The 27,796-nt window shown below is 37.8% G+C and overlaps 1 protein-coding gene across 5 annotated transcripts in view; it reads right to left on the bottom strand.

Moving 5' to 3' along the window:
* EPRS1 (glutamyl-prolyl-tRNA synthetase 1) overlaps positions 1-27,796 on the bottom strand; it is a 68,307-nt gene that overhangs the window by 18,591 nt on the left and 21,920 nt on the right. For all 5 annotated transcript variants that reach the window (XM_089906939.1, XM_089906929.1, XM_022579247.3 and 2 more), the window contains 8 exons: positions 24,524-24,634; positions 21,259-21,395; positions 19,649-19,856; positions 18,923-19,035; positions 15,393-15,510; positions 9,629-9,985; positions 2,460-2,693; positions 1,166-1,428 (listed from right to left, as the gene is read on the bottom strand). In XM_089906939.1, the coding sequence (XP_089763065.1) occupies positions 1,166-1,428; positions 2,460-2,693; positions 9,629-9,985; positions 15,393-15,510; positions 18,923-19,035; positions 19,649-19,856; positions 21,259-21,395; positions 24,524-24,634 (1,541 nt within the window). The remainder of the gene's footprint in view (positions 1-1,165; positions 1,429-2,459; positions 2,694-9,628; positions 9,986-15,392; positions 15,511-18,922; positions 19,036-19,648; positions 19,857-21,258; positions 21,396-24,523; positions 24,635-27,796) is intronic.

Raw genomic sequence — 27,796 nt, forward strand, 5'->3', positions numbered from 1 at the left:
ATAAACTCTAAGAAATTAAAAAAAAAACTATTCTAGACAATAATCTTTTTAATGAAACACCAACCATTATTCAGGAAACTGTGGTCTTATGATCCACATAGAAAAATCTACCCATTAGCTATGTTTTATAAAAGGTACATCTTTTTAGAGTTTACAAACAAGGCTTTATTGGCTTAAAATCTTAATGTATTTATGTTTGAATTCTCTGTTGTTCCACTTTGATACATCTCAACAAAATGCCTACATGAAATCTGGCCGTTTCACAAGCAGTCAGAAGGTACAAAATGAGAAGTTCTATTCTCACTTCTACTATTCTATAATGCTGATCACCCAGTCAATGGGCAAGAAAATAACTGTTGTATTCTCTTGTTTGAGGAGACACTGTGTGTATACTGTGAGTGATGAGAGGCAGAATTTGAAATTCAGCTAAACAAATCTAACACCAAAGTATCTCTAAATAGTAGCTGCTAACAACAGCCTAACTTAGGTTCAGCTTAGAGCGAACCTCACATAAAATTCACTCTAATTTTGGGATGTGGATAATGGGGGAATCATATTGTTCACATGGATTAGAAGATATTGAAACACCATCTATTCCACAGTGCTGTCTTTAAACCAGCTTTGTTTTATATTTAACCAATTTTAAAAGCCTATTGAGAACAAAGTTCTTGTTTAGTCCCCACAAAAGATTTTCATTTGAAAAATCTGCTAAAGTGCAAAACAACGTGTACAGCTAACAATTGTGTTACAAGGGAGAAAGAAGAGGAAAAAAAAAAATATATATATATACACACACACATATATATTTGTTTTTACTTGTGTAAGCAAATGAAAATCTCTCAGTGGACAGGGAAGAAACTAGTAACAGTGGTTACCAATTCATTATGGTGGTAGGAGGAACTGGGAAGATGGGAAAGAAGCATAGGAGTGAGACTTCACTGAACTTTTTATATTCTAAGATTCTTGAAGCAAGCAAACGAATGTGTTACCTATTTAAATAAACAGAAAATGAACAAAAACTGTCTGCTGACATTATACCTTTAGCATTCTCCAATTTAATGTCACAGTCAAACTACCCAAAATTTGTTTCTTTAAAAAAATAATTAAAAGTTCACTTCATCCAAAACTTTGCTTCACTTCCAATGAAGTTTCCACGTTTTATTACCTGGTCTGCTTCTTAGGCCCTTGTCCTTCTCCTGGTCCACTTGATGACAGCCCACTTCCTTGGTTTTTAGAAGAGTCTTTCTTTTGGCCATCGTTTTGTTTCTGAGTTTTATTCTGCTTTTCAGATTTATTTTCCTTTTCTTTCTTTTTCTTATCTTTTTCCTCAGCCCCATTGGCAGAGACAGGCTTATAATCTACTCCCGTCAGAGACTTGTACTGTGCCTTCAGCTGAAGGAGTTCTTGTACAGCTGTATCTACTTGATCCTTTAATAAAAGAGGAAAAAGAGAAGAGAGCATTTAATTCAAATCACTGTCTAAGCACCAATGTCCAACACTTTATAAGCAGATTTGAAAACACAAAGGCAGAGGGTATGGGGTAGGGGTGGAGAATGTTAAATACACACTACTGAAAATGAATAAAAGAGCATGAGAAGCAGAAACAGAACTGGAAAATACTGACTAAAAAACTGTACTATAACTGCACTGTTCAAAGAATAGCCACTGGCCACATGTGGCCGATTAAATTTAAATTAAATAAAACTTAAAATTCAGTTCCTCAGTCACGGAGCCGCATTTCAAGTGCTCAATAGCCCTTGCGGCTAGTAACTACTGTACTGGACAGAACTGTTAGAGAACATTTCCATCATCTCAGAAAGTCCTATTAGAAAGCACTAGGATATAATATGCATTCTACTTTAAGTTGAGTCATTAAATTATATAAGTTGAACATTGCACAGTTATAAAAAATGACAGTAATCAAGTTTCTATATTACTGGTTAAACTTCAAAACCTATAACGACTTACTGTTTTCCACTCATCTGAATCGGTACCAACAAATCCATCTCCTATAAAGATAATACAACTAGCGCACACTATACTGGAGCTCAAGATAAAACTTGCCATTTGAGATTGACAGAGCTTTAGGAGAATGAGTCAAACAAAGAGTACGCATCAAGGGCCTACAATATGCCAGGCACTGATATGGTCTAGGTCCCTATTCTCAAGGATCTTACAGACGAGAGAGAAACAGACAACAATTAAACTAGCTGTTAAACGATTTAACTGTTATGTCAGAGAAAGGCAGTGTCATATGAGAATGACCAGGCCACTCTAGCTGGGATGGAGGATGGGGGTTAGGATCAACGAACGCTTCTCTAAAAGGCAAGATGAAAGAGCTGAGAACCGACATCGTGAGTAGAAGTTAGCCAGATCTGACGGGACACAAAGGGTTCCAGGAAAAGAAAACGGCCTGTAGTGTAAGAAACAAAAACACACAAACCTAATACCACACTAACCTTAGAAGCTTTTTCAGCTTTAAGTTTTCGAACTACTTCTCCCTGAGTTGCTACTTTGTCAAAAAGTGATTTGGCTTCTGGTGTTTCTGGACCACGAGGCTCAGAGCTTCTGGATGGACTTGAATCTGAACTTTGTGATGATGGGGGCTGACCAGGAATGTACTCCTTCCCAGTTTTTTCTTTATACTGAGCTTTCAGGGACAGTAAGCATTCTACAGCTTCATTTACTTTAGCCTGAGATAAAAGAGAAAAAAAAAAGTATTTAACGCTTTCTAAAATTTCTGAAAATTTCAGTGATTATTAAAAATCATTAACTACCACCAAAATATCCCTGTAAATAAGCATCATGGAGAAACCCAAGCACAAAGGAGCTAAATCATCAGCCTAAAATAGCAGATGAAAGCTAAAGAAAAGTTCAAAATATAAATATAAATCTATATACAAATCATAAAAGTAAACATAAATGCACATACACATCTAATACTGTGACGTTACACTTTACATATGTAAACAAATTATAGAACATCCCAGCAAACTGTCCGTTTCCAAGCCCTGCGACGGTAAACAGTGGAGCCAGAATTTACAAAATCAGAATTTGCCTGTATGAATCCTTATTCTCTTCAGCCTATTAAACAGACACTAAATACAGCACTGGAAAAAAACCCCACAGTATGGACTCAACTAAAGAATAGCTACATCATTCTTAAAAATTTACAGTGAAATGAGAAGGTATGTTGAGGTTTTAATTAGACATTCACCTATATATATCAGCCTCTGATACTTCAACAGAATTATGATGAAAAAAAACGAAATACTCAGCCCAACTGAGACACTTGTGACTTCAGCAGAGAAGGACAGGCAAAGGGCCCACGCTGGACACCTTACCTGAATGGTGATACCATCTAACCACAAACTACACTATATACTATATACTATACCACTGGAAAGTCAAGGCATCAATCAAAACAGAGAAAAAGTGCCTCCCAATTACCTTATCGAAGTTTTATGGCTACGTTCTAACAGTGCTCCAAATAGCTAAGAGGAACCCAATACAAGCAGAAAGAATACTAAAATGGGGGTCAAAGGAACACAGGAAGAACCGGTATACCTTCAAAGAATTTGCATGTACAAAACAGCAACTGACATTTCCTTGTCTAATGCTTTATGATACAGCTTTGCTGCCTGTTAGCGTCTACCACACTAGGCATCACAGAGGAAGTAAAGGTAAGAGGAGAAATTGCAAAGAGAAATGAGTAGGTTGTCTGATTTGTACTCCTGACCTGTCTCTTGTTTATATTCTGTCTTTAGAACTGAATGTTTCCACAACAAAGTCCTAAGAAAAAGAACATAGTTAATCAGACACACAAGAATCAAGAAACTTCCATCAGCTAAAAGAAAGAAAATGGCATAAAAGAGTTAAGCGACTTTCCTGTAACCATTTCTACAAAAAGAGGTCTATTTAAAAGAAGTTCCATTTTATACTATAAGCAGGTATTGACTAGAGTTTGAAGTCAGATGGCACACATTTCACAAAGGAAAAACCCTTGTGTGGCAAGATTACAATTTGAAATATTATAAGGAGAAAATTAATATGGACAAACCACTTCATTACTGAATGAAATATCCTAAAAGTGGAGTAAAATTATATATGTCTATATCCTCTCCAACTAAATTATTATTAGTTAACTAAATTATTCAGGCTATTTTTCGAAACAGTGAAATCATACTACTTGCTATGCAGTCTTATCTGATGATTTAGAAGGTACCTAAAGATTCTTGAAAGAAGTAGGATTATCAATATAAAACGTAATTACTATCATTTTATGGCCTATTTACTCTGTGCCAGATACTATGCTAAGTGCTTTACATGGACCATCTTATTCAATTCTCAAAACAACCCTGATCCATTTTATAGAAGAAAGAAGAAAAGCTTAGAAAGATTAAGTACCTTACCCAAAGTTATACAGTAAGTGGTAGAGCGAGAATTTTAATCTACGGTTTATTCTAGTCTTTCATCTTGAACACAATAGTATGCATCGCATTATAGAAGGTATGAGACAATGATCTAAATTTCAACGTTCATTTTAATCCTACTAACTAACATGCCATGAACACTGCTTTTTCAAAAGAGGTCTTTGATTCTCACTTGAATACGTCTCATAGAATGAGAAAAAAATAATTTCTTTTAATATTCTAGTTTTCTGGATCAAAAGACATTTACAAAGAGAAATTGGATAGTACTACTCAGTAGTACAAGATTACACAACAGCAGAATGTTAAAAAGCACTTGTTAATAGATCTTAAGTCTTTAATGGACAAAGGCTGTTTTAAACTCACCTAACATGTGCCAACACAGACAAGAAAAAAGTTTTCAATAAATAATTGTTGATGCGGATGAATGAGAATGGAAACAGCCTACAAAAAGACTTCAGTAAAGGTTTAAGATGGGAATTTGAGGAAGTAAAAATGACGTTGAAAGAATGATTTAAAACATGACTGAAAACGTAGAAAATGGACAAGAACACACCTGGTTGGAATGCATGAAAAGTACACAAACTGTTTTTGCGGCAGCCACTAGATGGAAACACTTCCCCATGGGGAAAGGCGGCAACTTTAATAAAAAGAAAAACCTAGAACTTAACCAATTCAAAATAGTAAGAACAGAACCTTTCAAAATGGCCTCAGCACCTCAACGATCAGTGAAAAAAGCTTTAAAAAATACTTCTTTCAAACTGTATTTTTTTCCCAACTCTATTCACAGTCACCCACCTTTGCTCCTCACTAACACAGCTGAGGGAATTACACCTCCACACATTAATGACGACTCCCCAGAGCAAAGATTCTCACTTCGCTGGGGGGGCGGGTGGCGGGGGCAGAGGTTGGTGGTGAATGGTAATCAGAAGAGGGAGTCTTTCAAATGTGGGAGAGGGAGTGTGAAGCTTGTATCATATTAAAAAGTCTGCTTGGGGGCTTCCCTGGTGGCGCAGTGGTTGAGAGTCCGCCTGCCGATGCAGAGGATGCGGGTTTGTGCTCTGGTCCGGGAAGATCCCACACACCGCGGAGCGGCTGGGCCCGTGAGCCATGGCTGCTGAGCCTGCGCGTCCGGAGCCTGTGCTCTGCAGCGGGAGAGGCCACGACAGTTAGAGGCCCGTGTACCGCAAAAGAAAAAAAAAAAAAGTCTGCTTGGAGATTTAGCAAACTTAAAGTTTGAAGGTTTTCAAAGAAATGCATTTTTTCTCTAAATCAATGGATCAGAAATCTATGTTTATCTTAAGCCTGTAAGAAACAGCCTATTAGTGAACCTGGATCCCAGGAACCAATACAGCACAGGAAAGGGCCCAGACTCCTCAGTCAACCTGGATTAGAACACCTGTTTTGCCATTTCTCACCTGGTTCACTTACCTACATCACAATGCATCTGCTACTTTTCTGACACAAATAAATCAATACAAACTCCTCTGATTTTCCTAGAAGATCCTTCAGCTGAAATAAGTCTTGTGAAATGTCTTCTTTCACAAGATGGTTGGATTTATACTTGCTTAGAGCAAATTTAAGTTTGCATTAAGTACCACATACAAATATAGCAGAAACCCACTAACACAAATTCCAAACAAGAAGCTCAAAACCATCAAGGGAAAGACGGGTTTGTTTCTTCTCATTTTCTCCGCCTACGACATTTATTTTTTGGCCTGAGAATTCTTAAGGCTATTTGGGGTGGGTGTGAGGAGTAGTGGTTTTCCAGAACAGCCTGTTTAATGGACAAAGGGATATAACAATGTGTTTCCTTTCTTGATAAACTGTGATTTGGGTTTTAAAACCAAACACATTGGTGTAAAATACAAAAGAGTAAAGGTTGGTGAAACATTTAAGATGAATTACTGGGGGCATGAAATGCAAGGTGCTGTGAATTAAAATGCTGCAGGCGCAGAAGTAAAAGGTGACCAGCACCCCCTCGACACAGACGAGGTTTGACAAGACGAAACAATCGTGGATTATTATTTTGATTCAACGTAGTCATCATCTGATTTTGCTGCCATTCATTACTTCAATTTTTAAAATCCTTAACTATAAAGGTTCTGAAAAGTCTTTCCACTAAGGGAAAGACTTTTCAATAATAAAGGGCCCAGGCCAGACAGTAAATATATTAGGCTTTGCAAGTCTGTTGCAACTACTCAGCTCTGGAATTACAGGGCTAAAACGGCCATGGACAATATGTAAACTAGTAAGTGTGGTTGTGTTCCAGTAACATTTTACTTACAGAACACAGGTGCAGGCCACAGTTTGCCAAGCCCTGTCCTGGAGTCTGAAGTGTCATAGTATTCCATAAAACCTTTGATTTACCATTTTCTGACTCCCATTTCAAGAAATACTATAAATTCATGTTCAAAACACTTCACTCACAAAAAAAAAAACAACAACACTCAAATTTCAAATCAGAGGAATCTGTTCAAAATCAAAGCTTTATTTTTTGGAACTGTAACTTTAAAACTTTCAAAGTTAATACTTAAAATGTGAAAAGTGGCCTTAACTATTAAAGTAACTCAGCGGTAAGAGTTATTAAATATTTGGTGTGTTCTTGGATTTCCACCTCACACTTTGCTTGATCCCCACTTTAATGCAACAATCTACTGGGCAGGAGGAAAAGGAAAGGGGAGCAGAAGGTGGACTTGAAGGGGCACTGAGGGTGAACTTGAAGGTTTTTATTCTTTGCCCACATTATGCTTATATTCTGCCTTCATGCTTAAAAGTTCGTGCACGGAATCACCGATCTGATCCTGAAAAAGAAAAGGGGGTGGGGGGGAACGAACAGAGGAAGAAAAGTCTCGTTGAAACCTATAACTATAAAACCTCAGCCGACCACTTTCCTTACTTTAGTGGTAGTAACATGACGTAGGAAATGGAATGATAAAGCGGCTTAGAGAAATTACGAATGTTAAAACAAGCACAGACTTGCTTAATAAATAACAAACTAGTAAAACCATGACTCTCTGGTGCTTAGAATGTCTCTAACTGGAAATAACTTGGGAATGAGTCAAAATTGGAATCCACGCTTTGCAAACTTCAGGAAGTTACTTTTACATTCATATTCACTTCAGAAAGTAGTTTCTCATTGGCTACTAAAACCAACAAATAAAAAAAGGAGTATTATTTGAATATTATTGTATGTGGTGTTGTGAGGATTAAATGCAAAAATAGTAATGTATAGTGAACAGTGTCAGATATAGTCTACATAACACTTCCATTCAGAATAACTGTGTTGGTTCTCTAGGAAAAAAGAGCAATTTACTACTGTTAGCATTTAGAGAAAGAAAAAAATATATATATATATAAGTAATATTTTGAAACACAGATATGGTATACATTGTAGGCTTTCAATAAATGTAGGTTAAACTACACTGAAGTCAGATTCATTTCAGTACCACATTTATCATTATCAAAAAGCACCTAGTGAAAGTACCTGCCCAATTTCCAAAGAAATTTAGAGTTTTTTACCCACAGGCTGATTTTCATAACTTCAGCAGTGCTATTTTATGAATGTAATCCATTAACCCAACAGGATGGGAAATAAGAGTTAGCTGTTGCTCTGAGTATAATGGTTGCCGTTGTTACTACCCCACACATAAGTAGCTGACCAAGAATCAGCACAGAATATCACATGCTCTACTCAGAATGAAGGAATTTAAAGAGCAAAGCCCTTCCCCTCAAATTATATCTAGAAAAGGGTCCATAGTTAGTGTATGACATATACAGAGAGTACAAAATGCTCCTAACCTCACCACAGGATAGGAAATATCAAGGGTTTATATGCCGAACCCATACACCTACCAGCCTTTATTCCTTGAAGCAAAGCTGTTTTAGAGCATCACAGCTATGCAGGACTTCAACAGGCTCATTAAAGAGAAAGGAGAAGAGATTTCTCACACTTCACAATGAAGGACAGAAAAATAATAACTTCTGGAGCAAAACCCAAGATCTCCCCAAAGCGTTTGCTCTCCTCAGCAGAGGTCAAATGTCCATGAATGAAAGTATCTTAGGGGACAGGGTCAGATGCAGAAAAACTTGTTAATGAGGTGAGGAATTTACAACCTCAAGTTACTTAATCACTCTCCAACCAAAGCCCAGGATGTTGACCAGACCACAGATCCCCAGGAACATTTTAGAACAGATCTCCTCCAGTCACATAAGTCAAGCCCAGTGGTTCATCACACCTCTCTGTGTTCATGCCACAGCCCAGATTCTACAGTTTTTGGTAGCTTATCCAGTTACAGCACTACTAGTTTGATCATGTTTTAGAACTATGCTACTATTTGAGTAGAACCACATGTCTTGATTATTAAACTTGATTCTTCTCTATCCCAGATGCCATTCCTTTTGCCTCTTATTTAGAACAAGCAATCCTGTTCCACACTCAGTGCTACCACCCACTTGGCTAAATGTTTTGCCTAAAGATATCGTTAAAACGAGAATGAAATTTATACTTCAGTCAAAATGTGGTATCACTTGAGGGCTCCCCTACAAAAAACCTGAAATAGTCACTGGTCAGAAACCTCTTGACAACTCATTATTCCCTGAATACCCCTTGACCTTTTGCTGGTGCATCTTCTACACCCAGTCCCAGGCTAGCGGCATCAGCACTGCCTGAACAACTCTTTACAAATGCATACTCTCTGCATGCTCTGGACTTACTGAAGCAGACACTCAAGAGGTAGGGCCCAGCAGCCTGTGTTTTAGCCAGCTCTCCGGTAATTCTGATGCACAGTAAAGCTTGAGAACCACAGATCTACACTTAAGAGTACCTCCTCTGAAAGTCATTCACCTTAAAGGGCTTTTTCTACTTCAGGACTACTTTAAATATCCTTTATAACTGTTCCCCCTTGCCTGCCACTTACAGACACAGACACTTCTGAGAGCCATTTATACATATCCCACAGGATTACAGTCTGTGCATGGCTCTTGCTCAGCCCCACGCCCCCACTAGATGGTAAGCTGCCTCGCACTAATATTTCCAGAGCTTGGCAGATAGCACGTATCAATAAATGTTGACTGTTACGTCAAAATACTCAATCGGACAGTCTATAGACAACACGTCTCATAAGATGAGACTAGCCTAGGTCGTTTGACCTCAAAGCTTACTTACAATGTGTCTAAACTCGTTCCAGGATACTGACCTTAGGGGCTTTTTCAGCTTTCAGTTTACGAACCACCTCCCCTTGTGCAGCAACTTCATCATACAGAGATTTACTTTCCAGAATATCTGATGACGATGTAGAAGAAACATTCTGTACTATCGCAGCAGGAGGATTTCCAAGTTTATATTCCTGGCCAGTTTTCTCCTTATATTCAGCCTTCAAAGCCAAAAGCTGTTTTACAGCTGCATCTATATCTTCCTTTGCTGCTTTCTTGGCTTTTAATTCACGAACCACATCCCCTTGAACAGCCACTCTGTTGTAAAGGACCAAGGAATCCTCAGACGTAGCACAAGTATTATTCAAAGGAGCTGACATTGTCTTAAGAGGAGTAGCTTCCTACAGAGGCAGAAAACCAAAAGTAAAATTAATTCACGTTAACAATCTTTCCACAAAATTATATCAAACTGTTTTCTAATGTTTTAAGTTAAAAACAAAATTTAAAAATTTTACTCCTTAAGTTTAAATGAATAATCTCATTCCTAAAAATTTATCCTAATGAGAAAAAACAGAAGTAAACAAAGGTAGAGGTACACAGATATTCACTGGAGCATTTTTATTACAGCAAAAAACTGAACCTAAATCATTACCATTAGAGGACTATTTAAAGAAATTATGACACACCCACCAGATCTGAGAACAAATCACTGCTCTACCACACACTAGCTGTGCAACCTTGAATTAGTTACTTAAGCCAGTTCTGCTTTTTAAACATAAGGGAGGGATAATAATTGCATTGAACCCATCAGGTTGATGGGAAATAAAAGGTAATAAATCTATGTAAAGCTCTTAGTTACAAAGGCTGAGAAAATGTAAATATCAATGAGTTAGGTATTATTACTAATTTTTTAAAAGATGAGATATATCTAGATTGTTGACAAGGCAAGAGCTCCATGAAATACTGTGAAACAATTTTATAGTAATGCTGTGAAACAATTCCATTTGTGTAAAATTATATATTTATAGGCATATGGTTGTATATAAGCCTGTGCAACAAATCCAGAGATATGTTCCCTAAACTGATTTCTGGATAGTGAATAACTATATTTATTCTCAATGACATGCTCTTCTTCTGCTTAGAATGTTCTCCTCCTACTGAAACCCTTCCAACTTTAAAACCCTGCTACACCATACCTTCCCTGTGACTTTTTTCTTTAATGGTCTTCTACTTAATCTTTCAGAATAATCTCATACATATTCATTGAGCCATACGTATTAAACTCCAAAATGTTTGGCTCTACTCCAGAACTCTGTCCTGATACCAGACCCAGTATTCTGAATGGTCTTCTAGACATCTTTACCTGGATAGCTAAGAGGCACCTCAAGCTGTATCAAAGTTGCATTTTACATGAAGATTAGGTTCTAAAATCACCATGTAAGTCAAAAACCACATACACTAAAAAATTAGTCCCCCAAAATTCCTTAAATCACTCATAATTTATAGTATTTTTTAGTGAGATATATATATAATACAATCATAAACATTAATATGCATATATAAGTGCATAATATTATATAATAAGGGAAGACTACAATAAAGGAAGCCATTGTATCAAAACTATATACAGGGCTTCCCTGTTGGCGCGGTGGTTGGGAGTCTGCCTGCCGATGCAGGGGGCGCGGGTTCATGCCCCGGTCCGGGAGGATCCCGCGTGCCGTGGAGCGGCTGGGCCCGTGAGTCATGGCTTCTGAGCCTGCGCGTCCGGGGCCTGTGCTCCGCAGCGGGAGGGGCCGCAGCGGTGGGAGGCCCGCGTGCCGCAAAAAAAAAAAAACTATATACAGTCTGTTCTGCTACACTTATTTTTGGTAAGATGAACTGACTCATTCATGGTTGGTAAACAGGGGAGCAATATCAATATAATGCTGAAAAATCACATCACCTTGTACGTGATTTCTCCCAGTGTGTTAATGTTTTATATCAAAGGAGCATAAAGGAAAAAGCTTACTCACAATTAAAGAGAAAGCTTTAGAAATACATGACAATCTTACAGGAGAATGAGAAAGTCTGTATAAGTGCATTCCTTTAGGGCAGGTGGTACTTTAAAAAAAATGTTTTCTATAACATTAAACCATCTAATGACGGTGTAAGCATGGATGAAGAAGCTTCAAAGATATATATCCTCTTCTGCTCAAAAAAAAAAAAAAAGTGTTGAAGCAGGGTACTCCCTGGATCAGGCTTTAATTTTTTTTAAATTAATTAATTTAGTTACTTATTTATTTTTGGCTGTGTTGGGTCTTCATTACTGTGCGCGGGCTTTCTCTAGTTGTAGTGAGCGGGGGCTACTCTTTCTTGAGGTGCGCGGGCTTCCCACTGTCGTGGCTTCTCTAGTTGCAGAGCACGGGCTCTAGGCACGCAGGCTGCAGCAGTTGTGGCACGTGCGCTCAGTAGTTGTGGCTTGCAGGCTCTAGAGCTCAGGCTCAGTACTTGTGCTGCACGGGATTAGTTGCTCCACGGCATGTGAGATCTTCCCGGGCCAGGGCTCGAACCCATGTCCCTTGCATTGGCAGGTGGATTGTTAACCACTGCGCCACCAGGGAAGCCCCAGACTTTAATTTTGATAACACCGGTATCTACTGGAGGCAAATACCGTCAAAGATCCATATATCAAAAGAGAGAGCAATACCCCTAAGGTTTAAGGCTGCAATGATGGTTGACTGCAATGTTGGGTACAAATGCCCGTCAACTGTATTTTAACTTCTATTAGGATCTGCGCAGGTTTCAACGCTTTTCCAAAACCTTTTGGATACTCCTCCCACCAAGAAGCCTCTACATCCTCTCCCTTGAATCTGGGCAAGGTTATGACTGCTCAACCAATACAACATGGCAGAAGGGACTCTATGTGAGGTTTCCGAGGTTAAATCATAAACCATACAGTGATGCTTCGAACCTGTCTACTGGACACTCACTTTTGGAGCCCTGATCTGTCATATACGAAGTCTCACTACCCTGACACTCATGCTGCAGCTCTCTGTCAACACCTCCACTGAGCTCCTAGCCAACAGCCAGCATCGACTGCCACCCATGTGGGTGAGCCATTTGGGATGTCCGGCCTCGCTGAGCCTTCAATGACTGCTACCCAGCCACAATATGAATGAAACCATAAAAGATGTAGTTTTCAGTGGTTTGCCCCAATCCTATTTTTCCTGATTAGTATGTCATCTTGTAGAACATAAAGTTTTTCAGAACACACGCACTGGGGCTTCCCTGGTGGCACAGTGGTTAAGAATCTGCCTGCCAATGCAGAGGACACGGGTTCAAGCCCTGGTGCAGGAAGATCCCACATGCAGAGCAACTAAAGCCCGTGGGCCACAACTACTGAGCCTGCGCTCTAGGTGCTGCGAGCCACAACTACTGAGCCCGCATGCCACAACTACTGAAGCTCGCATGCCTAGAGCCCATGCTCCGCAACAAGAGAAGCCACCACAATGAGAAGCCCACACACCACAACAAAGAGCAGCCCCTGCTCGCCACAACTAGAGAAAGCCCATGTGCAGCAATGAAGACCGAAAATAAAGAACACATACATTAACTCATAGCATAATGCTAATAACTTTACAGGAAATGTAAAAGATGAGAGGCACAGGTGTAAATTGGGACCAATGAGGGAACAGTAGCCAAATTTCCCATCTCGTGCTATTCTAGTATATATACTAGCAGTTCTCAAGGTGTGGCCTACAAACCCCAGAGGGTTTCTGAGACCTTTTCAAAGGAGGTCTGCAAGGTCACAGCTATTTTCATGATAATAAGATGTAATTTGTAGTTTTTGCTCTCACTCTCTCATGAGTACACAGTGCAGTTTTATGGAGGCTAAGGCAAATTAAAAAGATTTGCAAAAATGCAAAACCATACCACTCTAACTAAAAGTTTTCTTTTAGAAAACAGTTACTTTTCTAAAAAAAAAGTTATTTATATAAACATACAGTTTTTATTATTGTTATTTTTTAAATGAGTTAATAAATTCTTTTAATACTTCTCAATTTTAATGGCAAACACTGATAAATATAATCCATGTAAACGAAGGTCCTCAATCATTTCTAAGTGCGAAACCAAAAAGTTTGAGAACTGCTGGTATATAAATAGCACAGGGATACTGCCCTACTTAAATTCTTACTTCTCTTCCTTTAATTTTCTTTTGGCTAAGACTACATAGCTTTTAGTTTGTGTAAATTAAAAGCTCAAGTCATGACATTCCCGCTCTTAACAGCTCCAAACTTGTATCTCCTAATAAACTGTGCTTCGGTCTTCCCTAGCTCAGGTTATTTACCACTCACTTACCTAGTCAACCAAAACAAAACTAGAAGTTACTGTCTTCCTATTTTACTACCTGAATTCATGTCCTACTTTATTTCCTCCATGCCCTCATGCTCTGGCTTCCTGACCACTTATCACACCTTCTAATCCTACATCCAATCCACCCTCTAAACTGTCTTCTTCACTGCTACCAAATCTTCAATGACTACCCAACTGCCAACACCTATGGACCCCAAAGTATGCAGCAAGGTGTTCCAGGGAGCCACTGGAAATTCCTAGGGACACCACGGGATGTTTTAAATATCTAAGGTAAACAGTAATATATCCAACATCTGTCAAACACTGCATACTACAAGTTCAAGGTGGCTGGGTTTCAACATTAGTTTGTGCTACATTCCTTTCAATGATGCCATATCTTTGCAAAGCTGGATTTTTCACAGCTGTTTTGTTAAAAATCAAATACCACAGGAAAATCATTGTGGAAACAGAAAATAAGCATGGTAGTGTCCAATATGAGTCCAAGGTTCAAGAAAGAAATAAAAGTATTATTTTTTTCTTTCAATTGATATGTCATTTTAAGAATGAAATAAAAATAAGAATGTAATTTAAATATCTAACATTTAAGAACAAAATCTTTTATAAATGAAATTTAAGTTTCTTTTCCTTCAATTTATGCATATTATTTTTTTCAAATGGCTACTAAGTTACTGGGATATAAATATTTATCTAGTTGCTTGAACTTAACTACTTAATAAAGAGAACAGTTAGGAATTTCATTCAGCCTAGAGGTGTCATGAAAAAAATTACTGGGAAACTAAGGGTGCTATGAAATGAGGAAGTTTGAGGACCTCTGGCCTGCACAATAAACCCCCTAATTCTCTAGACATGTCACGGCCTCTCAAATCCACATCCTGTAAAATGAGGACAGAAGCTGTGTCTCTATCTGGAATGTCCTCCAGACCCGGACTGCCAGGAAGATTCCTAACTCATTCTTAAAGACAGAGATTAAGCATTACCCCCAAGATGAAAAAAAACCAGAAAGAGGCAAAGTTTCTCATTTGCCCTTTTTCTCTTTTCTAACCCTCAATGACTGCTGGGAGCTCTTCTCCAAGATGCACTGGAGTTTGATAAAGTGCAGACAGGGAGCCAGAAAACCAGGTCACTGTCCTAACACTGTCGTAACGACTTGTTTTCTTGGGCAAGGATCTACTACAGCTCTATTAGAATTAAAAAAAGCCTTTTCTAAAAGATTATTTTAATCTAGTCTTTCTTACTCTTTCACATAAAAAAAATTAACTTTTGAAAATCTTGTTTTGCAGGGTGTTTTAAAACCTTACAAGAAAGAACAACAACAACAAAAATCGCAAAAGTTAGAGTTATTGTCTTCTTCGATCTCAACAGTGAGGAAGACAATCTTTGTAAACAAACAGACTCTAAACCCTAGGACAGAAAGATCACTGATTAGAGACATATCCATAAAAGTAAATTATTTACCTCATTCTTTGTTGTTTCTACTTTGGCCTTTTCCTTTGACCCAGATGTTGGCATTTCCTTCGTATGCCCATCAGGAATGTATATCAGAATGCATGGAGCTTCTATGCAACTATATGGACTAAAAAGAAAATGCAGGGACAAAAAAGTTTGTTTCAACAAAATTATCTGAACAGCAATTAAAACTGAATTCCCAGATTAATTCAATGGCACTGTTAATACTTTTCAAGGTATAAGTAAATAGTCCATTCTCTTATTCAAATCAGAGTCTCTTCAGAGTAGTTTAAAAACAATATATAAAAATTGACATGTCATATAAACTTTCAATTTATGAACTTTCGTGGCTATGAAAATGCTAAGTCCAGGACAAAGTTACATCTACTCTGGCCACCAGAAATGGCATTAGTGGATGTTCATGGTCTCACTCTTGACTTAAAAGAAATGCATCTACATACCACACCTAATCTGCTTATGAGCAGAAGAATTTCTGTAAAACATTTATTTTGTAAGAATTTCTCAATTCTAAAGGGTACAGTCATTAGCAAAATCCACTGCCCTTGAGACTACTCATAAGCAAAATATTTTTTTGAATTTTGTGGCAAAGGCCACAGAGTAAAAATAAGTGAGAGAATTTAATAACAATAGAATGCTATACATCTCTTCAGTATTTCTGAATACGGCCTTATTGAAATATAATTCACATACCAAAAAATCCACCCTTTGAAAGTACACTATTCCCTGGTTACATAAAATTGTGCAACCATCACCACTATCTAATTTTAAAACATTCTCACCACCCTAAAAAGAATCTTTGTACCCTTTATCTATCACTTGCCAGTCTCCCATGCCTCTGGTCCCTAGCAACCACTAATCTAACTTTGTTTGTAGGAATCTGTCTATTCTGGACATGTCATATAAATGAAATCATACAATACGTGGTCTGTTGCGACTAGCTTACTTCACTTAGCATAATGCTTACAAGGTTCACGCATGTTATAGCACGAATCAGCGCTTCACTTTTTTTTATGGCTGAACAATATTCCCTTGTATGGATACACCACATTTTGTTTATCCATTCATCAGCTGTTGGGACATTTGGGCTGTTCGTACCTTTTGTCTATTACGAATGATGCTGCTGTACATTCATGTACAAATTTTTGTGTGAACATATGTTATTACTTTTCTTGGGTATATATATAAAAGTGGAAATGCTAGGTCAAATGATAACACCATGTTTAACTTTTTGAGGAACTGCCACTTTGTTTTCCAAAGTAACTACATCATTTTACAATCCTATTAGCAATGTATGAGGGTTCCAATTTCTCCACATCCTCAACACTTGTTACTGCCTGCCTTCTTGATTACAGCCATCCAAGGGGATATGGAATTATATCTCACTGTGGTCTTGATTTGCATTTTCCTAATAACTAATAATATTGAGCATCTATTCATGTGCTTATTGACCACGTGTATATCCGCTTTGGAGAATGTCTTTGTCCGTTTTTAACTGTCTTTTTATTATCAAGTTGTAAGGATTCTTTATTTATTCTGCATACAAGTCCTTTATCAGATACATGTGCAAATATTTTTCTCTCATTCTGTGGACTGTCTTTTCACTTTCCTGATGGTGTCCTCTGAAGCACAAAAATTTTTGATATAGTCCAATTTATGTATATTTTCTTTGGTTGCTTATGCTTTAGGTGTTATATTTAAGAAAGCACTGCTAAGATTACAAAGACTTAAACTTATGTTTTCCTTTAAGAGTTTTATAGTTTAGCTCTTACATTCAGGTCTTTGATCCATATTTGAGTTAATTTTTATACATGGTATGAGGTAGGGGTTCGTTCACTCTTGCACGTGGTTGCTGATACAGCACCATTTGTCGAAACGTTCAACAATCTTTCAGAATAAACTGAGAGCCTACTCTCTTCTGAGCATGACTCTAGTTGGTACCATCACTACCACTACCACTACCACCACCACCACCACCACCATCACTAAATATTTAACAAGGGCTTAATAAGTACTGGGCACTGTGCACGCTGTTTACACACATGGTCTTATTTGACTAACGGCAACGTGATACTAAGATGAACATGAAAAAAGTATCTGCCCTTAGTGAATTTCCCGTGGTGGAAACTAGATAGATAGACAGACAGACAGAAAGATAGATACAACAGCATGTGATAAATATTCTAAAGAGGAAAGTGCTCGCTGCAATGGGGACACATAGGTTGGGTGCCTATCCAGATTAAAGGAATACAAGAAAACTCTGGAAGAAGTAACATTTGAAAGGTTACCCAGATGAAGAAAAAGAAGCACGGCCATTCCAGGAAAAAGCAAGAAGTTCAAAGGTAGCTGATGACTTTGGAAAGCCCCAAGCAATGCAGTATCTTGAACAGAAGGGAGGAAGAGGTCAGCTACAACACAGATGGCTCATGTGGGTCGAGAGGCCATTACATGGAAACTCTTGCACGCCAAGCTAAGAAGTTTAGATTTTCCTCTGAAGCTAACAAGAATTATTAAGCAGGGGGGGGATAATGTGATAAAATTGTTACTCTGAAATTTTTAGACCGGGGGCCATATGAAAAGTGGATCAGAAAAGTGCAAAACTGGAAGGAAGAGACTACTTTAGAAACTGTTTTGGCAATCAAGGAAGAAATGCTAAGGGCCTGAAACAAAGGCAGAGCAGTAGAAGCACAGAGATGAACTAGGCAAGCAGTACAAACAACAAGGTTTACTGATTAGAATGGGGGATGAAGGAGAAGAACTGAGGAGAGATGGTAACTAGGATCTTGAATTTTGAAGTCTGAGGTCCTTGAAAGTTATCTATTCAGAGATGTCTAAAAGGCATTAATTAGATTCACAAGTCTGGAGTTCAGGAGTGAGGTCTGATCACAAAGTTAAAGAGATGCAATAAAAAAACAGCAAAGACAAAAAAAAGAAACGCGAACAAAAATTCAGAGACTGAAAGTTCTCCTAGTAATTCTATTACTTCATGGTTTAAAAAAAACACAAACATTTGTTATAATCCTCTAACTGTACCTGCTGTACTATTTGTATTCTACAATATATCTAATTCAAGTACACTATAAAGAAAAGCTGCCTGTGATAAACCATAATGGAAAAGAATATGAAAATGTATATATATATATGTGCAACTGAATTACTCTGCTGTACAGCGGTAATTAATACAACACTGTAAATCAACTATACTTCAATAAAAAATAAATTTAGAAAAAAAAGAAAAGGTAATAGTTATAATGTTTATCCAAAGATAACACTGAAATTTTTTTCTTTGTACTTGGACCATGTGAAGATGAATGGTTTAGTTCTAGAAATAAAATTTATTATGCTGTTTCAAAGTTAAAATTTGTTACAATGATGTCTGAAACAGTAAATACAGAAGAACAAATGAAACCGAACAGAGAATTGTCAGGTACAGTATTTTAGTGGAAGTTCAATCTTTAAAATATTATTCATTATAAGAATTTTAAGCATTTTCATTTAAATGTTCAGTTACACTGATTTACCTAATGGGTTCATAAGGTTGATCACATATGAAGAAGCCTCTTCTCTGGAGTTGTATAATGTCTCCTTTTTTCAAATCCTTAAGGCAGGGATCCCCCAGCATTAATTCTTCATGCTGTAAAGATGGTATAAGACCAAAATACACTTTCTTGAACATCAGAGCACTAAAAACAACCCTAAAATGCAAGCAGCTTTTCCAGTAGCTGCAACAGGATATGTTAAAAACTTTACTACTTAAGCACATGCAGTAAAACAGTGAAATATTAAAATAAATAACAATTATTCATTATATTTCTAAAAGTTAACATTTATATACTGATGGGCTTCATGAACTTTTTAACTAACTTGATTGGTGTCCCTTCAGATATAAAGAAATTTCCCACTATAAATATGAAGTACAATACAAGAAGCACACAGACCTAGCTGAAAGGCACGCTGGCGCAGCACTAAAGCACAAGGGCTCTAGAGCCAGGAGGCCTGTGTTTGAACCCCAGCTCTACGCCTTATTTCCTGTCCTCAAGCAACTTACTGAACCTCACTGTGCCTCCGTTTCTAGAATTTATAAAATGGGAACATTATTCTTTTGTATCATTTTTAACAAAATTCTAGAAATCTTTTCCATTGTATCTGAGGAAACAAATACTTAAAACTAATTTTAAAAATTATAAAGAAAAGGTTATACTGATACAACAGAGCAAGATGAAATAGGGTTTCTTTCAGGAGGCTACCTTACTGTTCTTGTTGACATACTGCTTAAAGTCCTCGTCTTTTCCCAGTACGGGCTTTGTGATCAAGTGCTCGTAAGTGACACAGATTGCTGGGACAGGAAGAGCACGTTCAGTCTCGGCAAGCCATGTGATCTTAGTGGTTTTCTTATAGTCTTTGTTCTCCAAATTCAATTTTGCATCAAGAGATACAATTTTTCCTTCTGCATTTCTAAAAATAAGATAGGAAAGTGTTTTCAGAAAACAAACCTTAACTGCCACAAATGCATTATTTTGTTCTGTACCTGTAAAAAATGGATAGGGAATTTTCTTTGGAAAAATATCAAATAAAACATTTGAGTTTCTAGTAGGTGCCAGACATTAACTGGTTAAGAGATGAATGAAGTAGAGTCCCTGCTATCAAGATACTAATATGTGGACAGATCCCCCATACATCTGATGAAGAACATGAACATGTTTATGAACTTTAAAGTCACCTGGAGTAAACATTAAAAAATCTAAAACACTGTATTTTCAAAACATTTATCAATTACTTGACATCATATGTAATGACACGACAATTGATATTTCAGAGTTTACTAAATTAATCTTAGCATACTATGTCCCATTTGTGTAATCTTAAGAACTGGTAAGTGTAGCACACTATAATAACTGGAAAGTTCATATTCAGCACAAAACGATTAAATTTAAAGTAGATTTTAGTGTCCATCAACAGAGTAATGGATAAAAAAGATGTGGTACATATATACAGTGGAATATTAGCCATAAAAAGGAACAAAAGTGGGTCATTTGTAGAGACGTGGATGGACCTAGAGACTGTCATATAGAGTGAAGTTAAGTCAGAAAGAGAAAAACAAATATCGTATATTAACCCATACATGTGGAATCTAGAAAAATGGTATAGAGGACCATATTCGCAAAGCAGAAACAGAGACACAGACGTAGAGAACAAAAGTATGGATACCGAGGGGGAAAGGGGTGGGGCGGGAGGAATTAGGAGACTGGGACTGACACACATACACTACTGATACTAGGTATAAAATAGACAACTGATGGGAACATACTGTATAGCACAGGGAACTCTACTTAATGCCCTGTGGTGTCCTAAATGGGAGGGAAAGCCAAAAGGGAGGGGATATATGTATATGTACAGCTGATTCATTTTTGCTGTGCAGCAGAAGCTAACACAACATTGTAAAGCAACTGTACTCCAATAAAAATTAATTAATAAAAAAAATTTTTAAATAAAAAATAAAGTAAACTTTAGGATATACAGAATGTTATACATACAATTTCTGTCCAAAGGATCTCTCCACCATGCAATCGCATTCTGAGAATTAGATGATAAAAGGGGGGCCTAAAGCATTAGAATTATTTTTTATATCTACATGCTGTCGTTTTCAACATCACAAGCAATATCCTAATACCCTATTAATGTAATGAACCATATATGGAAAAAAACCTTAATGTGTCCAGAATCTGCAGCATCTATGCCTGGGTAGATGTACCAGCCAGCACCATCAATGGGTCTGAATTAGGTAATTTTTAATAAATGAATAAACATAAAAGACTTTCCTTCCATATTTATTTGAAAACAAACAAAAAGTTCTTACCTGTGTATTTTAGTAATATTGATGTTGCCCCAATTTATAAATGTAACCGTCTCACCCTCTGAAAACGTCTCTGCGTCAGCACCTTCAATAAAAACTTTAGGACTATACCAGACGGGTTTCAAGCCAACATCAGGATTCTGATTAAAAAAAAAAAAAAGGGAATGTTGGTTGAAACAACAACTATTGAACCCAGTATGAAATTTATACATTCATTCATTTTATTCCTTAACAAAAACAGAAGTCATCTGTATTAGTCTGATTCCCAGCTCTGTGACCCTGGGTCAGACACCTGACCAATAATGTACTGGAGTCAGATGAGGGTGGTCTGCCCCTGAGATTACTTCCAGCCTAAAACAATCATTCTTTGTTTTTACAGCTAAGACAGTATTTGTCTCACAGTGTCCCTCCAACCAGAATCTGCTTTGCTAGCCCTCAAAAATCTCACTGCTTTTGCAGCAAAGGAGAAAATAAAGTCATTCCTCATCAGTGGCTGTGGAACGTCACTATAGGAACAGACATCATCTTAGCAGGAAATGGTAGATCTTTCACATTTTAGGAGACAAATTTGAAAGACAGTAGCATACATGTACAGAAAGATGAATTTTCTGCCTTTTCAGTATATATTATATGAAGAAGAAAAAGAGATCCGGAAAATACAAAGAATGCTATATTTGTTAAATTTCAGATTTTTGTTTGACCGAAATCAAAAGAAAAAAAAGTGTAAGAAGATCCTTTGAATAAATGTTAAATAACACGCGTTCAATAATTGTTCATTGAATGCACCAATGCACTTGAAAAAAGTCAGTATGTTGCAACAACTTATACTATGCTGGGCTCAGAACAGAATACTGACAGGCTAAATATAGAACACTTTGTGAGGGAAAGGATAATGAAAATTCCACAGAGCAAACTAAGCAATCCAGTCATCATTCAAAGTGTTTCCTAATCAATTAGTTATTTAACTATTACTTATTCTTTATTATTGCAAGTAAGCACCCTTAAAAGTTTTATTCTCACCGTTCAAATTTTAAAACATTAAGCTTCACATTTAAGCTAACTGTAGTGGGCGATATGATACATCAGAAACCACCATTCACCTGGTTGAACCCATCAGATGCAAGATAAAGGCAACAGTAAAGCCAAATCAATCTCACACTCACTCACACACACACACACACACACACTCTCTCTCTCTCCCCAAGTCTTATTAGGGGTACCCTTAAAATAAGTCTTCCAAATTAAAAAGAAGCTAATGTCATACAGAGAAAGGCAATCATAGGCTACCACTTAAAACATTTATAACTGTTCATGAAACATATCACCTTACACCTGAGTAAGTCTATGAACGTAACATAGTTATGAGTAAGGTTATGAATATATTAGTCTATTAGTATATGAGTGAGTTAGTCTATGGACGTAAGCTTCATTGGATAATAAAGATATTTACAGACAACTCACAAAGCTGGAACAAAAGGATCTATTTTTTCTTCAAGACTATCAACCTAGCAGTTATAACCGTGTGACACAACAAACATGGCTTAACTAAGAGGAACTCCCTGCTACCTGTATTTAAGATTTATATTCCGAATTCAGATAGACAGATATCATTGTCACTTCACTGATATTTTCTAAAACAGAGCCAATGGCAGCATGATAGACTCTCGACTCAAGCTGTGATTCAATACTATTAGGTCAAATGTTTTGGCTTAAAAGCCAACAGCGAATAACCCAGCTAATAGAGAATGCACCTCAGCTTTCACACAGAGATAAGAGCATGGATTATATAATACCTCCAGGAAGAAATAAATTCTTATTATACACTAATATGCTATCTCCACAAAATAAAAAATAGGCACCGAGTGTAACAGTTCTGTGTGATGTGCTGTGGATAGTAATACTGCTAGAATAAATTTCTTCAGTAAGAAATCCACAAAAACATTTACTTCAATTAGTATCAAATTCTTAAACCGCTCATACAATTCAACATCAAAAAAATAAACAAGCCAATTTAAAAATGGACAGAAGTGAATAGACGTTTTGCCAGAGGAAGTGCAGATGGCCAACAGGCATATGAAAAGATGCTTAACATCGATAATCATCAGGGAAATGCAAACCAAAACCACAATGAGATACTGTAACCTTGCGCCTGTCAGAACGGCTACCATCAAAAAGAACACAAATAACAAATGCTGGCGAGGATGTGGAGAGAAGAGAACACTTGTGCACTGTTGGTGGGAATGTAAATTGGTGCAGCCACTGTGGAAAACGGCATGGAGGTTTCTCCAAAAACTAAACATAAAAGTACCATAAGACTCAGCAATTCCACTCCTGGGTATATATCCGAGAAAAACAAAAACACTAATTCGAAAAGATACATGCACCCCCATGTGCATAGCAGCATTGCTTACAATTGCCAAGCTATGGAAGCAACCGAAGTGTCCATCAACAGATAAATGGACAAAGACGTGGTGTGTACACACACACACACACAAACACAAACACACATACACACACACACTGGAATACTCAGCCATAAAAAAGAATGAGATTTTGCCATATGCAGCAACATGGATGGACTTGGGAGGCACTATGCTAAGTGAAATAAGTCAGACAGAGAAAGACAAATACTATATGATATGACTTACATGTGGAATCTAAAAAATACAACAAACTAGTGAATATAACAAAAAGAAGCAGATTCACAGATACAGAGAACAAACTAGGGGTTACCAACTAGGGAGAGGTGGGGGACAGGACAATATAGGGGTGAGGGGTGGTAAGTACAACAAATGGGTGTAAGATAAGCTCAAGGATGTACAACACGGAAAATATAGCCAATATTTTGTAATAACTGTAAACAGAAAGTAACCTTTAAAAACTGTATAAAAAATTGAAAAAAAAATTTTTTTAAATTAGTATGAAATCCTGACAAATAATGCTAGATCAAAAATGGTCCCCAGGACTTCCCTGGTGGCGCAGTGGTTGAGAGTCCGCCTGCCAATGCAGGGGACACGGGTTCGTGCCCCGGTCCGGGAAGATCCCACATGCCGCAGAGCGGCTGGGCCCGTGAGGCATGGCCGCTGAGCCTGCGCATCCGGAGCCTGTGCTCCGCAATGGGAGAGGCCACAACAGTGAGAGGCCCGCGTACCGCAAAAAGAAAAAAAAAAGGTCCCCAATCATGCTATTGCCACCAAAGTACATTTTTCTTTTTGATTATCCTGCTCCTTTAACAGAGAGAACAACATTGGTGAAACCGGAGAGCGACCTTCGGGTGTCTGGCCACTTCTTTCATCTCCTCCTGGGCCTCAGGGATGTCCACCGGGATCACCTCTTTCTTCAGTAACGCGACGTATCGTGGAGCCACCGGGTCAATAACCTGCAACAAAGGCGTCCTTGTGTTAGAACATTCAGAGATTTTTTAGAACTTCATCAATAAAATAAGTAATAGCACAGGAATAACAACTGGCATTCTTTGTTACTGCATTTACTAATTTTTTGGTTTACCAGCTAACTCTTCTCTAACATTTAGCTGTCAAGTAGAAGAAAGAAAAACAATCATAAACAAAGACTGCATGAAGGATTTAGAGTTCCCTTCCAAGAATAACTACTGACAAGTGAAAAGAAACCAATAGTTAAAGCATATTAGAAATATTCTGAAAGTAATTTTTAACTCTGATGTTAGAAAGGAAAATTATCCTGTGGGGTTATGTAACAGTCCTACAGGTAAATGTGATACTCTATTTTGTATTGTTGGAGAAGACTCTTTTGAAGGAATATAGAAATATGTGTTTTAGTATCATTTTCTATAAGCAGTGTTAGGCAACACACCACCATCAAAAGCAGAACAGCATTAGGTCACTATAATAAGGCAATTCTATAGATTAAAAGTAAACAAGTATTTCTACTGGTCTGCATGCTATATATATACACACGTATATAGGGACCACTGTGTTCCCAAGGGCCTGGCACATGCAGGTAGTCAACACATATTTACAGGTTAACTGAATGAATGGTAGTACTCATTACATTCTAACCTACTCTACCTCCAAAACAGAAGCAGCACCCCCTTCTGGATCCGATGTATCTTTCTCATTTCACTATTCAATTTAAAATTATCCATGATGACCAATCACAACAGCAGTATTTAGATATTAAATAAAGCATTTGGAAGAAAAATGTAGACAGAAGCAAGTGCGGAGTCAAATAGCTAAGTAAAGTAATGAAAGTCATTTTCTTCCCATTAGAAGGATGCAGGAAATAGTGGTATGGCTAATTAAACTTGGCTGTGTCTTTTGGTTTATATTGGGTTTTTGTTGCTATTGTTTGGCTGGTATTTTGTTGTTGTTGTTTGCTTTGAGAGTATTTCTCAGAAATTCCGAATGAACTTAGAGAAGAAACCATGCTCAGAGGGTGAGTCAGAAAAGTCTGAAAAGCCATCTAACTTCCCCTTTATTGCTACTCCTTACCTGCTTATATTTCATGCCAGTACTAAATCAGCACCAGCCCCCCTCTAAACTTACTGTTTCATTCTTCCCTTCCCTGAGGTTTAAAAGTCATTCTTACTGGTTAAGGGTTCCTTCTTTCAGCTTCTACTGGGTTAGAATGATCACAGATTTAATTTGTTACTACTCAGTTTAGTATTTAAGCCAGAAAGATACAATTTCTTCTTTTAAGGAAGCTAAAACTAGACAATCCAACCTGAGAAACTCACTTCAGTTCACTGCAGCTCAGTTTCCTCAACTGACAAAGAGAGCAGAAGACTGTTTCCCACACTTGACTAATTACAATGATCCCTTAGGGCACTGGCTGGCACAGGGTTTCATGCCACTTAACCCTGAACGACAACGATTCTAATTGTCTGAAGTAAAGTCTGGAAAATTTTTTTTTTTTTTTTTTTGCGGTACGCGGGCCTCTCACTGCTGTGGCCTCTCCCGTTGTGGAGCACAGGTTCTGGACGCGCCATGGCTCATGGGCCCAGCCGCTCCGTGGCATGTGGGATCTTCCTGGACCGGGGCACGAACCTGTGTCCCCTGCATCAGCAGGCGGACTCCCGACCACTGTGCCCCCAGGGAAGCCCTGGAAATCTATTTTTAAACAAGCATTCCACTGGATGGTTAGGATCAGACAAGTTTGGGAAACCTTGGATTAAAAGATTTTAAAGTCTTCTTCAGTTCTAAAATTGTACAATTCTCAAAATCTCTGGATCAGTGGTTTCAAATTACTCCAAAAGGTCCAGAGACTCTTCTTCTGAAGCTGAGGGTTCTGCTCTGAGACAAGGGTATTAAGAAAATGTATGATATTAAATGTCAAGTCCCCAGAGTTTTCCCCAGTCAGTTCCAAAGCCCTGGCAGTCAGACCTTCACACTTCTGGCAACTTGACTGAAAGAAACTCCTCTGGAAAAACTGCCTAGTCCAAGAAATGAGATGTAAGGTTACTGACGTCGAGGCTTTTCAATTAACCGGCCAGCCAGACCATCTTACAGTGAGACACAGCTGACAAGCCCAATCTTTTTCTCAGGGCTTCCAATCCCTCTCTCAGTCCCCTGTGTTAAAGATGAGCAGATAACCAAGGCTCACCAGATGTCTGAGAAATGCCTTTAATATCAAAGAAAAAACAAAATAAACAACCTGGAGGAAAGACATAAGAAAAAATACCACTGATTATATTATAACCATGAAATAGGAACAGGAAGTTATTCTGAAAATTCAAAGCAGAAACGAGAAATCTTGGAAATATGACAGCATAAATGAAAAACTCAACAACAGTTGAGAAGATAGGGCTGAGTACATCTACCAGAAAGTAGAGCCAAAAGATGAGATGGAAAATAAGAGAGAAAACAAAATTAGAGCAACAGTCCAGGAAATCCAACATGTGCTCAAGAAACGTTCCACAGAGGAGAAAGACAACATAGTTGAGAAAAAAACAAAGAAACAGAAGGAACTTAGGAACATTTCCCAGAACTGACGGAATGAGTTTCCAGTCTGGAAGCCACATGTTCTTCCAATGGATATGAATGAAAACAGACCCACCCCAAGGCACATCACTGTGAAATTTCAAAGTGAGGAAGCTGTTCATATAAAAGTCTCAAAAATCTTCATCCCATGCTCCCCTTCTCAGGGAGCTACCAGAGGATATGGTACAGCAAAGCAAAAAGGCAATAAAAAGAGAAGGAAGATCCAAGAACCAGATGATCCATCACAGAAGAAAAGCAAAGGGAATTCCCAGGATGATGAGGAAGATTGACCTGGGAGCACAGCTGGGCTTCAGAAGTTAACAGGTCTCTCATCTAGATCAGATGTGAGCAGCACGAAGGCCCCGGCAGAGACATCTCTAACGTGAAACTGAAATACCTGAGGCATGTGAACATTTTGGCAGGAAATTTAGATAACTTGCGCAGAGTCTGAGATGGAATTAGAAAATTAAACAAACGAGGGAAACAAAACGAAACAATTAGCCACAAGAAAGCCAACGAGTTATGAGAAAAAATAGGAGACCTAAATCCTCATCTTCCATTGTTAAAAGTAAACCGATGATGCC

Source organism: Delphinapterus leucas, chromosome 1 (assembly GCF_059928025.1).
Source record: "Delphinapterus leucas isolate spDelLeu-1000000601 "Yukka" chromosome 1, BTC_Dleu_Yukka2, whole genome shotgun sequence".
NCBI lineage: Eukaryota > Metazoa > Chordata > Mammalia > Artiodactyla > Monodontidae > Delphinapterus > Delphinapterus leucas.